The sequence below is a fragment of the Neopsephotus bourkii genome, unplaced genomic scaffold (assembly GCF_033783945.1).
Source record: "Neopsephotus bourkii isolate Nb327-2 ecotype Australia unplaced genomic scaffold, CSIRO-AGI_Nbou_v1 NB_1707, whole genome shotgun sequence".
Classification (NCBI taxonomy): Eukaryota; Metazoa; Chordata; class Aves; order Psittaciformes; family Psittacidae; genus Neopsephotus; species Neopsephotus bourkii.
This window is the reverse complement of record NW_026902181.1, coordinates 3,309,617-3,324,179: the sequence shown is the minus strand read 5'-3', so window position 1 is coordinate 3,324,179 and position 14,563 is coordinate 3,309,617. Positions and strand designations below refer to the sequence as shown.

General features: G+C 37.8%; 1 protein-coding gene across 2 annotated transcripts in view; it reads right to left on the bottom strand.

The window, feature by feature from the left end:
- BRF1 (BRF1 RNA polymerase III transcription initiation factor subunit) overlaps positions 1-14,563 on the bottom strand; it is a 175,041-nt gene that overhangs the window by 30,322 nt on the left and 130,156 nt on the right. For both annotated transcript variants that reach the window (XM_061376200.1, XM_061376201.1), the window contains one exon: positions 14,074-14,330. In XM_061376200.1, coding sequence (XP_061232184.1) covers positions 14,074-14,330 — 257 coding nt within the window. The remainder of the gene's footprint in view (positions 1-14,073; positions 14,331-14,563) is intronic.

Below are 14,563 nucleotides of genomic sequence, written 5' to 3'. Positions count from 1 at the left end.
CAATTTTTATTCTAGCAATAACACTCCAAAAGATATTATGTTAGATTTATTACAGACTGCTGCAGCATCATAGATTAGGCTCACAGTATTGATCTTCAGGAGACCAAATGGCAGATACGCAAATGTTCCCTACAGTTGAATCAGTAAGCACCTTTCAATGTTTTTGGTTATTTTTCTCCATTTTCCTATATTTTTTCCCCCTAGGGAACAGAACAATACAGCTATTTTTTCTTTTCATCCAAAATGAAAGGTTCTTTTTCTAGATTCTGAGAAGTCAAAACAGTACCTAAAAGCCTAAGTGAGACAGAAAGATAATAAATAACACTGAGATACACTTGATAACAGCTGAAGAAAATCAAGATCTTTAAACACAAGGGTGATGCTCATCCTAAAAAATGTCTCACAAAAGAAAAGAAAGGAAAATACCTGCAGTGATAGACAGCTTATTTAGTAACTTATCAGGCTGTAGTGCAAGGTGGCAAAAATTCAGATGTTCTTAAGTAAATTGTTTTACCATTTCTTTCCAAAAGCCTGCATAAAGCCTGAGAACATCCATTCAGTCAATCACCTGCTTTGTTAGGGACAGAGTCTCACAATTCTTTGTGATGCCTGCATACATACCAAAATACACATTGTCCCACCATTTGACAGCTGAACCTAAGCCCACCGAGGTCAGTGGAACAAAATCCAGCCCTAGGTATGCTATGGTACAGAAAATCCCAAGGTGATCAAAACAAAAGACATGGGTGATTGAAATCGCTTACCTAAAGCATTCCCTATTTCATCTTAATGACGTTTTTAAAGCAGCTGCATTTAAATTCTTCTTAAAAAACTCTCCTGAATATTAGTGCTTCTACAGCTCCTGGCTTTGATCTTTTGGTTATTGAGTTTGGTCACTGAATTTGGTAAATTGAGAGAGTTTAAATCATTTCAGATTTGCCCTATTAAGTGAATTTAAACCAGAAGCTGGCCAGGTATCTCTGGAGCTGTGATGTGGAGCACAGTTCATAAGCAAGAGGAGCTCCACTGTTGAGAGTGCTTTAGTAAAAGATAAGTCTTCCAATAAAAACCTGAAAATCTTGATCAACCTTTAACATTACATGAAAGCAGGGTCTAATACAGGTACCCTTAGGTCCACTGTGTCTCCTGTAATGTATGACCAGCAACCTGACCAGCACAGGCAACAGTATCACAAACATCAGCTCTTAAAACTGTGGTCTGTAGGGAGGCAGGGTATTAAAGGTCATAATTACTATGCTAGAAAAAGTCTTAGCTATTTCATTTGCTTTAAAATGGGTTTTAAAATGAAATCAGCAGATACTGAAATTAAAAAGAGATGGTAAGTAAGTCAGACAAAAATGTGTCTGTCACTGTGGCCAGCCTCTCACAAGCACTCTGCAAAAAACATCTTAAATGTGGACTTCCCTGAGTTGCAAATCCTATCAGCAAATGCTGAACCATAAACTTGAATTTTTTAGTGTCATCTTCACCAAGAAGTTAATGTAATGCAGTGCTTAATACCTGTGGGCTACTGAAGTAGCAACAAAATAAGGAATATATACTATTCCCACTCAGTGCCTTGGATATCAGGATTTCCTACTGTTTCATAATTCAAGACCTCCTTATGTTTTAAAGAATAATTTTAAATTGCAACCCTAAACTGACAGAAAACTACAGCCTAGTAATCATCAGATCTTAGAAACGGTCTCTTTCAATTCTCCTGTTGAGACAGAAATCAATGCATAAAACACACACTTTCCTCCAAAAGATATTTAAAGAACTTCTTCTGCAAAACTTGTGTTTATATATATACACACACATTATCAAATATATATATTAAAAAAATCCAGAACCTGAAGATTACAATGTGCTGAAAGACAAACTTTTGATGTGATTTAATTACATTCATGTTTTTTGTTATTGAACAAAATAAGTTACTTATCAACTCCTGGATAAAATACAGGGAGCACTTGAAAACACTGATTCAGAAAAAACAGCAAATCTTCCAAACAAGTTTGGGCAAATGAACCCCAGAGTCAGGTTTCCCATCCATCACGTTGAGAGCTGTACATTGTTTTTCCAAGGCAGGGTTTAAGGCTGCCAGCCTGACCCACAGCCATGGCTGCATTGTTGGTGCCAGCGGGTGAAGGCTCCGGAGCAGGAGCAGGCTGCTGCTTCCTGATAAATCACTCCTAAAGACAATGGGATTCTTGGAGACAATGGCGTCTACAGTTCCTTTTGATGTTAAGGGTTTTTCTGATCTCTTCAGGTTAGATTAAGAGAGAGACAGCCAGGGTCAGCAAAGGTCAGCAGGATGAGGTTTACTTTTATGGAAACTTTTCCCTTCCAACCAAAACCTCTATATCAAGTCATTAACTTGCTAGTAACTTACTCTGCATTATATAGGACATATGATTTCTTATGGCTTACACACACCACACTTTACACTGGACTCAGCTCACTAATTGCAAAAAAACCCCCGAAACCAAACCTCAGCGGCTTTAAATCCTTAATTAGCCCTTTGTCTTTTTTCTTTTCTTGGTTCCCCTCCCTCTTTTGTTTACATTTGTTTTGGGTTTTTTAATAGAACAAAATTAAGTATCATCATTTCATGCTTTCAGAGTTGATGAAGCAGTATTTAGGTTTATTTTCTATGAAATGCATGATAGTCTACCTGAGCCACACAAGATCAATGTATGCAATCTAGTTAAACCAAATTCCTTTATTACCCCAATGCCTTCTGGATGAAAAGGAACAAGGGTATTTTAAGAAATAACAGGAAAATGAAAATATGGATGCATGGATAAAAAGTAGTTCTACTTCTACAAGGATTTAAGAAACTTTAAGGTATATGTAGTTGGAACTTTTCCCATGATGAGACTGAAGCTTTTTCAGCAAGCTTCTTGCTTATATTTTTTAAGTATATGTTAAAGCTAAAATAAGTTATATAAAATCTGACAGTAATTTTTTATATTCCAGATTGCCCGAAGGTCAAAATCACACTTGGACCGGATCAGGCTGTAGGCAAAGAAAGCTCTTATATTTCATCAATGAGTTCAGATATGAAGAGGTGTGACAGAGACAGTATCAAGAATGAACATGTCAGCAAAAGGTAGTTTTTTTCCACTGAAAGTCATTGATGATCCTAATCTCCTGCACACTGTCCAGAAAAGGAAGAGGGGGAGGAGTAAAGACCACAGAAGGTACAGCCTGACATAGGAATATCTAGAGAAAGCCTGGAGTAGGCATCCATCAGCCATATGAGCAACCCAAGCTCCTCTCCTACCCACCTTGTTCCACAAACAACCTACAAAAAGAAGTTCACCTTCCTTCTACTCTGTTCACATCTTTTTTTGTCCTCTGTAGTATTTCAAAAGGAATGAAAAAGTGCAAACACGTTTAAAATGTGCTATATTTGCATGTCAGTTTTTCAAGCCAATATTGCACAGGTCATCTGGCAGAAAAAAAGACTTAAGTGTCTTAAACCACCATCAGTTAAGTAGCACCTTTAGGCACAGAATTAACCCTTAAACTGACTTACTAAAGCTCCAACTGGAAGAGCCTGTCTCTGCCTCCAGGAGCTGGCCAGCAGGCGATGCTGCCTTGTAATAATCAGTTGTGTGTTTCAAACCACCCTGACTTCTATCTTGCTCCTCTTCATCTAATAATTTGATTCACTGTTGACTTTCTGTTATTAATTCATCAGATGACTGATTGATTCAAAAACATCTTTAATCTGATGACTGCCTTACTCAACTTCAGCAACAACAGTTTCAGTTAGGATTACAAATTATATTGTGCCTTTACTGCTGCATGATAAAATCTGTACAAAAGTGTGCAAAGCCATTTTTCCATTAAAATTACCATGTCACCACTTCAGACAGGCAAAGATAACTTTACAAAACAAATATGCTAGCCATTCCATTCCACTTCCAAATCTGTATGCATGCCCTTCATACTTCAGATCTCAAAACATTCAGATTAAAAGAACACTATGCTGTAAAGTATTATATATTTCTTTCACATAAATACCACATCTAAACTAGTTTCTGAATAAAGAGACAACCAACTATTAAATACATGTCCAATACTTCTATTCAGTATGGGGCCTGAGAGTGATCTCCATGTCCAAGCATCTTCCAGCAATCCAGTTCAGCAAGGTTACACCCTGAGTATCCATACAGTTTTCAAATCCACCACACCAAGTAATGCTGTGGGCTGTAACAGCCTCACTGTATCCTTTCCCTGCCAGCTATCACAGCCCTGCTTGCACAGAAAGATTTGAAATTATTTAGTTTTGGACAGCTGCTGAGCCAAGTGATGCCTTCAAGACCCTGATGCACTCAGGGTGAGAGTTGCCATCACCTGGGTGATGGACTGCAGGCTCTGTACCTTCCCGTAGGACCTCTGTAGCAGCACATGTTTCTATCCAAGTGTAAAATGTGGGGGGAAAGGAAAATGTATGTAAAAATTGGTGGTTTCCTCCATTCCTTCCGAGTCACAACAAATGGGAATGTATGAGAGAAGAGAAGGAGATGGGCTGCTCTAGAGCAGGTGGGTTTCCCATATCCTAAACAGACCAATGGGTTTGTTCAGTCTGTCACTGTGTTTCACTGGAGGAAAGGGAAAATCCTGGGCAGAAATTTCTGACTCACTATAAATTGGAAACTAACGTAAGAGAAAGTTCAATTTGCTGCATGCATCTTCCAAAACCACCTTTAGATGTTATATCAATTTGTTTCATCCTATATTTCATAACAACTGCAGTAAGGTAAAAATGAACTCAGTCAGCACACCAGAAGCATCACTGGGTAATGGAACAGCACTTACATAAATGACTGAGTTACACCACACTGGCCAATTTAAAACTAATTATGTAGATGCTGTTAAATATTCTGTGAACAAGTAACACCTCAATTTTTGCAACAAACTGTTATAACTCTCCGATATTTTACCCAGCTACAGTGAAAGAACTGCAGTCATAACCACATAATGACTACCAGCTATCTGGTCTGGCAATGAGTGCAAACATTTAGAAACAAGAAGCTTCAAGTGACTGCTCTCCTAACTTGGGTATTAGTCTTGGTAAAATAATGTACGCCATATTGCAGTGAGAAAAACATTTTGTTTGTTTTGTTCCTCTTCCTTCAACATTTAACAAAGACTCAACTTCATTTGCAACTTGAAAACACATCAGACATACGCTTCCCTTGGTTTATGCTAAAAAAATGAGCAGATATATACTGTAAAGACCAACAAGCAGACAGACCCTGCTAGGACTAGGGCCAAAGAAAAATGAATTCAGAAATAACCCATTTTCCACCCATTTAAAAAAAAACAAACAAACAAAAAAAAAACCACCCAAAACAACAAAGGAAACAAATCAGAAAAATATACAAACTGAGGATGAGCATTTCACAGCGCTGAAGCACTCTCAGCTGTGACAGCAGGACATGCACCTCTAGGGTTTGATAGCAAGAGCCATAACACTTCCACAATCTCTCTGTTTCTTCCCACTCCCCTCACCCTCCACATCACATATAACTTTTTTTGCTATCACGCTATTAAAGTTCAAGAGACCGTGCATACATATTTATATGAAAACTCCCATTAGACCCACTGAGTGTAATTTGGAAGAAAAAAGCTTGCAGAGTATTTCCTTGTGACCAACCTGAAAATGAGAACATAGATAAACAAGGCGCTCACAATCCAACTGTCACACAAAATTATCTTCTGAGCTAAAACTGTTCCTATTTGGTCTTAAAACGCAAGGTAGAATTATTTCAGACAGTCACAAAAATACCCTCTGCATTTTTGCACTGCCCAGCTGACCTCCCCTGGAATGCGACAAGGAGATGATTTTCTTCAGTGGGAGGCAGAAAAGCAATATCCAATTTATATTAAACAAACAAGAAGGCTGCTGTAAAAATAAGGAGACTTGACCTGGGTCTGGGCCATGAGGTTGAGCCAGATCAATGCCTTTTTAGTTTTAAATTGAAGGCATTCTAATCATTTGGAGTAAATGAAACCAAGTACTGGATTTGGCCGAGGCTTATTATTGCTGAAACAGTCACACAAGCCTGAATGTGTCCTCAACCAATCTTGAAGGGTTTATTTACATATATTTTGCAAAGGTTCTCATAAGTCCAAATAAATGACAGCTCAGGAATACTCCTCTGCAGTCCCAGCAGACCATGTTCTCTTACCCTTACTATAAACCAAATTTTGACAACATTAAATGCCTGTACTGTAAAATCTGAATGTTCTTAATGAATGATGCACACCTAGAGGTGATTTGCAGCATCACTGAACTTACATGAATTGGTACAGTTCAAATAGGGAAGGCTTCTTTACAGTATTTCTCCTATCATTAAGATACTCCAGAGGCATTTTTCTCCAATTATATTTTACAGAGTGAGAATACAGATGGGTTAACCGCCATACTGAAATTCTGGCATTTTATTCTAGTACCCAAAACCCAGTTCTAGTACTCAAAACCTAACAAATTCAAATCTGGGATTCTTAGGAAAAACCTAAAAAATCCAAAACTGGGATTCTTATGAAAAATACTCCATTTTAATAATATATAAAGCTAGAAAACCTTTAAGTTCATTTCTCTTAACTCATTTGCAGAACAGGCATAAAAGGGGAAAATGATTCCTTAACTCTCCTCCTTCAGAAGGAAGAAAGGACTGAGGGATGAAGGATAAAAAAATGTCCTTTTTTTGTAACCTTGTCCTAACAAACCAAAGCTGCACAACAGAAAAGCACAGAGCTGCTGGAGTAACTGCTGAAATGACTTTGGAGTCAGTGGCAGAAGCAGTTTCTGCAGTAGCAGCAGCACAACTGCATGCATACCCTGCAGGCTGGGGATGCAAGCTATGCTGAAAGGAGCTCCTTTCTCAACAGTGCAGAGCAGAGCCATGCAAAACAATATTCACACATGTTTCAGAGTTTAATGTTTTCAGGGGTATCAAGCCTGTCAGATGTGAAAGAAAAATGCTATCGTTGGAATCAGGGGGATCTGATCTTCAAAAAAAAAAAAAGAGTAATCAGAATAAACATCAAATCTTGACAAACACCTGCCAGCTTCCAGCAGGATGGGTTGGGAACTGCTTTTTCTTTTCTTTCTTCATTTTTTCTTTTCTTCCCCCTGCCCCCCAGCCTGTCTTATCTCTGTGTCATGAGAACTGAATTTGAGGCTAAAGGGATAACCTTGCTCACCATTCCTGGACAGTGTGCTGGTTCCTGCCCCTCCAGTTTCTTGTCCCAGGTAGCATTTGCTTAACTCTCTCTTCTCAGGAGCATGGTGCTACACACACAAGCAATGCAATTTTCCTCACTTAATGAAAAAGAAAAGGCTGCTGGTCACCACATTTTAGTATTCAGAAGTTAAAAACATTTTAAAACATGTTGGGTTAGATATGTTTCTTTCCAGTTCTTGCTTCTGATTTATCTCCTTAATACAAAAGGCTTCTTAGCTCATATGAACAGCAGTAACCCGCAGCATTAGCCAGGTTACAACATTACTACAGGCTTTACTAGATCAACTGCTCAAATCAACTGTGAACAAGTAAATGCATGTGTCAGCTCGTTTCAAGGTCATTCGTAAAGCTCTCCCCCATGCAGCTAACTTTAATAAGGAGATGCATGACTTGAAAAGCAGAACCTTGGAAGTCTTGAATTCAATTTTTCTTGGCTTTGCTTTTTGTAAATAAAATACTAAACATAATTTGTATAAGCTTGTCCCTCTGAAAGTTACGAGACTGGAAAATACTGGTAAGATTTATTTTAAGCAGAAGTACTTATCAAATGTCACCGTTTTCCTGTTCAAAATGACTAATCATTTTGATTAACCTTTGATTTAAATGATTATATAACACAGAAAAGCATAAACATACATAAAATTACACTCCAAAAAAATTCTCAAAGAACAGATCACAGAAGAGAACAGTTATTCGAAGTGGTTTGAGAGTTTACTTACCACATACATGACATTCAAACCAAGAGCTGACTCTACACACCCAACAGGAAGGCTTCCATCACATATACATAAATTCATACCCAGGAAACACATTCTAGTTAACCCCACAGCCAAAATGAGACTTCTTCCAGAGGAAACACCAAAAATATCAACTAAATAGTAATTAAGCATAGAAAAAACCCCTAACTACCACCTCAACAAATATTCCCAATATCTTCTGTAAGGAATTTTATTCCAGTTGGGAAATTGGTATTAGCACTTTAGTCACATATAAATGAAGGCCTGAAGCAGCACAAGACAAGAAATAAAATTTAGTATTTCACTTTGAGCAAATACACATAAACTCCAAACCATGTAACAGACTTCAAAGCAAAGAAAGAAAAACAGGATATCAAAGGTAAATTAGACAAAGAGCTGAAGGCAATTCTGAAAAATAAAAATATATGGTGGAAAATTTAAGGATATTAAAATACTCTTCAGATCCCATCTCAAAGGGCCAATTTGTACAGAGAATGCATAACACCAAAGTTAGCACAGAAAAGACTCTCTCAAAAGCTTTGCATCTGCCAAACATGGGGATCTGTCCCTCTTTAGAAGCTCTGCTTTATTTTGAATTGCTAACACATAGGACTTGCTGTAAACACTGACCAGCTGGCACTGCATCAGTTACAGTCAATGAACTTTTAAGATACTAATTCCTGAATTTCTAAACCATTACCAGAATGTCATTTTTCCTAGTGAAAAAAGGTTCTGAAACAACAATGCCCTTCCTGACACAGTGAATTGAGAGTGTTTTAACCTTTATAATCACCTGGCTCTAACTGAATAAAAGTTTTTTGGATACCCAGGGATTCCTTGGGTTATTCAAACTGAGCTTTGTTTCACACTGTTTTGGATTGATCTAAGTAATCTAGAAACATGAGCTCACACTCCTCCTGTCTACAAGTAGCAGTCTCACAATGTAAAACAAACTAAAAATATTGTACGTAAAAAACCTGCTTGCTTTGGATTTATAAAACTTAATTCTAAGCCATGGCCAATGCAGAATAAGCACTCAGGACATTCAGACTTGCAGCTGAGTCAGGAGCACCCAGCCGGGATGTGGCACGGCACTCAGCAAACACTTCCACCTGCCTAAACCCTAAAACTACAAATAAAGGGTTTATCATAATCATTGATCCTGCATGTGAGGGTAAAGCTAGTTTGGGGCTTCTTCCCTCCTCATTCCCCAGGAGAAAGAAATAGAGATTCCGCTGGTCATCTGCAGTATCAACAAGTGAAGAGAAAGTTTTCATGCTGGGTGTGAAAAACAGAACCCCATGCCCCATTCTTCCCACAGTGTTACCAAAACTAATGAGCAAAGACAATGAGCTCAAAACAAACTTCCACCTTACAGTGTAGTATTTCCATCTCAGACACCAGAAAGGGCCAGCTGTAGATGAGGGTCAGAGCTGGGGAGCACTGGGGCAGTGCTCCCACTCCATCTCCCCAGGCTCCTTCTGCAGCACGGGATCATCAGGCTCATCCGAAGCACCTAAATTATACTTCTACCCATATTTTACCCCCCAGGGGAACATGATTCCAACTAGAACCAAGAAAATACCAAGTAACTTATAATGTTAAAATGATACACTGAATACTGTAGAAAAGTATTACATATGCTGTCATAATAAAAGGGATTTTTCTGGGGTCATGACACCCACTGAAAAGGCAATAAAAATGAAGCCAGAGCAGATGCTAATTGAAAGTGTGCATCTCAGGGCAGGAACTTGAGCAGCAGAACAAGTCCCTGGTACTGCAAACACATTGTTTGCAGATCCCATGGCTCCAAAGCAAAGGTGGAGCCGTACTAGCAAAATGGGTAGTCAGTAAAAACAACTGAGACCATGGAGAAGATTTGGAGGTGAATTTCCAAATCTAATAAAATCTGAGATCCTTACCAAGGGCTTTTGTCATTTTCATACGAGGCATGATTTGGTTTTCTATTATAATATTCATATGCTTACATTCAGAACAACCTTGTTTCATTACAATGGCTTCAGCCGTACTTTGCAGTCCTGCTGCATTTCTTACAAGGCAAATTCTTCAGGAGATTAACCTGACACATTTACTCCCCTGATAATATATCCTGTCTTTTCTGATATCATTACCAATTCCAAGCACATAGCAATAAATAGGCTTAAAATTTTTAAAAAGTAGTGACTTGAAAGCTTTCTTGTTCCCACATTTCCTTGGTTCAACACATTTCACGTCACAAGTAATGTTGTAAGCTTCAGCTCAAGTAAATATAAAATAAATTATTAAGCTTCTAACCAAAAGCTTCCAGTTCTAAAAACCGCTCTATAGTGGACTTGAAGAGCTGCAGCACATGCAGAGCTCTAACTGGAGTTCAGGTTTTAAGTAGCTCAAAGTGGTAATCATTCTTTTGTAGAAGTCCAACATATTATTCTTATGCTTCAGATGCACAGAAGACATTAGTGAAATAAACTCTGCAACTGGTAATTGAAATTAAAGTTGCAACATCTATTATGGTTAACATCCACTATGCAACATCTTGAACGCACAGAGAATGAAACAGCTTTTGCATATGAAGCACCAATCGTGATACCCACTGGAACAAAAATGCATTAAGAAATGTAATAAAACACATTTGCACAATATAAAAGTTCCTAAAATGACTTACATTGTCATTGCTAGTCTTCTACCATCTTGACAGATACAATAAGTAAAACCCCAGTATAATTCTGGGATATGTGTCTGAGAAAAGCATCTTCTGCTAAAACTCAAAAAGTTGCACAGCATTTGTGGTAAAGAAGCCTGTTCAAAAGTTCAGTTTGCTTCTGAAAATACTGATGCATATAATGTCTGTCTAAGAAGGAGATACCCACACTATCTTTGGAATAGTTCTTTGAAAGTACCTTCCTTACAAAATTTCAGAAAACACCCAGTATTTCCAAGATTACAAAATTAGGATTTTACATGAAATAACATGATAAAATATATTATCTTGGAATCCAAGCAACCATTAAGAGATTATGGTAGCAACAGAGCGACATTAAAAGGACCACCAGCTGAAAGAATATCCAGTTTAAGCACGCTCCTGGGACCATGCCTAGCATTCCAACTCTTTGCAAATCAACAACTTTTTACAAGACTGTAAAACTTGCTTACTATTATCACATCAGTAAACAAAAGCTTTTCTAATATTTAACTGATTAACACTGCAACTGCTACTTTATCCCATGTTAAAAAAAGAAAAACCACACAGACTGTACCATATCTGGCTGAGGATAGCAATTATTTTTGGGATAATGTGAAGCTCTCTATAAGTAAATAGCATCCTAGTGTATTTTATAACAAGGGGCAATTAAAAAGATGGAGATGAAGATCAACTTCCTGTTTCCAGGGTGCTACATCCTGTGTATGAAAATGATTTCTAAACAAATAACAAATTTGTCTGCATTATCTGTCCAAACCTGGTGAGGTATATAAAATTTTGGCTTGCAAAAGGAAGGTAATAAAGATATTTATTTATTAAAAAATAAATAAATTTACTTTCCTAGTTTTATACCTTTACAGGAGTGCTGCTTTAATCACCAAGAATGAGTATTCCTTTCCTAGCCTGTGAAGTTTCCTGTTACTTGGTACTTTTGCCTTCTAATTAAGTTTAGGGCTAAATCAGTAGCTCTTTAAAATCTGTTACTTGGATGAACTAAAGGACCAGATCAAAGCATGGTTATTCAAGGAGCTACTGCTGTCAAAGGCAGATTACTAAATGTTTAAGACGTAAAAAGATAAACACACAGGACTATAAATCACTGCAAACCAAAATGTTTGTACGATCTCTGCAAATGCCTCCTGGATAAAGATACATTATGTGCTTCACTCATTTTCTAATGAGCAATGTTCAGGTGTTTTATTATTATTAATTGCATATCAATTACCATGATTTTTGTATCACTGGAAAAGTATTTAGCCATTCACCTCTCAGAGGAACAATGCTGAACAAAGGCAATGAATGTGTGGCATATAAGAATAATGCAGAACACAGAAATTTATGCATGCCATTTAAAAGGCATGGCATTTAGACTATTAGCAAAAAAATCAAAAGTATGTCATAAATCTCTAACTGTAAGGAATAAAAACGCAAACACCAAGTAATGGTTTGCCAAGTCCTTGATATTATTTAAGCAAGCACACTGCCTACTTGGGGAATGCAAAATCTTAACTCACATATCTGCATGTATCCCCAGTCCTCTCTGAAGTGTTCTGCTGCAAAACTCTTTGTACCTGAGATCTGCTAATCATCATCAGGAAACTCTGTTACGCATCTTAAGGATGTACTTTAGGCTCTCAAGAGGAAAAATAACCATGTTTTATTTGCTTTTGGAAAATACAGATTTCTGTTTATTTAGAAACCTTTTCAAGTTGTACCACTGCTAAATTTAATATTTACGGCATGATTTTCCAAAGAGTTTAGCACCTGTTAAGAGTTTAACATGCTGACTTCAACAGGAATTGCGACTTCCCATCATTTCCGCAAACCTCAGGAATGACAGGGTTCAAAGTAGTGAAGCAGCTTGAGCGTGGCTCTTACCAGTGAGCTTTGAAACTCAACCAAGATCCTAACCAGTTCCTATCTCCCATCGCAGCACTGCATTTCAGACAACTGAAATGTCCATGCTTTCAGTCCATGTGCATGAAATACCAAAATATGACTGCTTAAAGCATAGGCTAAAAGCTTTTCATTAATCCTCGATGCATCTTTACTTTCCTTCACCAGTGGAAAACTAACATGCTTGAGTTGTTAGACATCACCTTAAGTAGCAACTTACACAGCTCTAAAGAAGAACTGGAAGGCAAAGCTGTGAGAAGTTGAACAAGGATGAAGCCGTCTTGGTAAAATACAGAATGAAGAAGGTACAGCAAAGAAAGAAAATATGTTTGGTACTCTGCGAAAACCTGTATCCCAGCAACACTGGGACCAGTGATGTGGTCTTCAATTTCGGCTGACCATGCTCTGGCCTCACTGCCACACAAAGTCAAAACAAGGGGTTAGGCTTAGTCATCCTTACTATGCTTAGCTTCTCAGCAGGAGGCACATACTATCCCTCCCAGCTTCATGTTTTCAAGTATTCTAAGACTCCTATCCTTGCCGTAGTAGATGATGTCTCACACCTTGCATCTGGCTGCCTGCCCTCCCTGGTCCTTTAGCCAGTTGCAACACATGCCTACATCTGAACTACAGTGCAAAGACATTGTCTTATATTTCAGAATTAAATTCCTAAGTTTCCTTGTGGTGTTTGGCCTATACTTCTGGAAGCAAAAACCTATGTCTTTTAGGCAGCATGTAAATAAGTAAGTAACATCTAAGTAAGAAATTACTACACATAGGCACAATTCAAACGATCATCCAACATAATTTCATAAACTGAAGACAAATAACATAGATAAATACTGCAGATAGGACACATCAATCTCCTTATACACTTTCTAGCACGCTACAAATTTGCCCAGCGAGTCAAGAATTTTACTCATTTAAATAGGAGCTTTCACCACACTATAAAACATTTGCAAATGCAGACCAGAAAACCGACAAGAGTATTTACTGTAAAGCTTTATATTTGTGTCATCAATTAACAACAAAAGTTTGGAATAAAACTAAAATAAAAGCTAATCAAAACAGCTAGCTGTCAAAACAGATGGAAACTATATTTTTCAAATCAAGCAAAAAGCCAAAGCTTTCAAACATTTAGTATTGTGTCAGCTGATACAGACAACTCAGAAAGGAAGGACAGCAAATGTCAGGACTGTACGAAGAAAATGTGTCCCTAGCTGAAAGATTCATGTTTATGAATTTCAATTGATTCTTTTTTGTTGGCTTCAGGATGATTAACTCACACCAAAGCAGACCTTTGATACATGGACTATAAATAAAGTGCTGCCGCAACACTGCAGGTAAAATAAATAAAAACAGATCCCTGACATTATTTTAGCCTCAAACAAATGTTTCAGGCCCTACATTGTCTGTCTCAGAAAGATACATAGACAGTCTCACAGACAGAGATATAAATGAACAATTGCAGTACCTTTTTCCCACACTGTTTACAGGGTTGGCTATATTCCTACTGGCAATAGATTTTCTTCTTGACAGCTTCTTGGTGTTGGTGCTGTCATCAGTGCTGTCATCCTCCTTCTTTGGTGTGTTACTTCCTTTGCTGTTCAGGTCCCTTAGCACATTATAATTAATTTTACTTGAGATTTTCTTCTGTTCTAACATCTTTTCAATTGCCTCTCCTGCTGTGCTGGCTTGAATTGGCTCCCGCTTCTTTGCAGATTTCTTTGGCTTAATTAAAATATAAAATTAGTGATGTAAATACAAACAAAGTTTCCATGAAGCAGAAGGGCAAGCTGCAGTTCAGCAGCCCTGGCTCAGATGCTGCTGATGCGGGGATGCAGGCAATGCAGACAGGCTAAGTCAGCACTTCCTCTCCAGCCACTCAATGGCACCAAAAGGTCTTTTAATTCCAAGAGATAAGTGTTTTCTTTTTGCCAAATGCCCACAGTTTATTACCAATT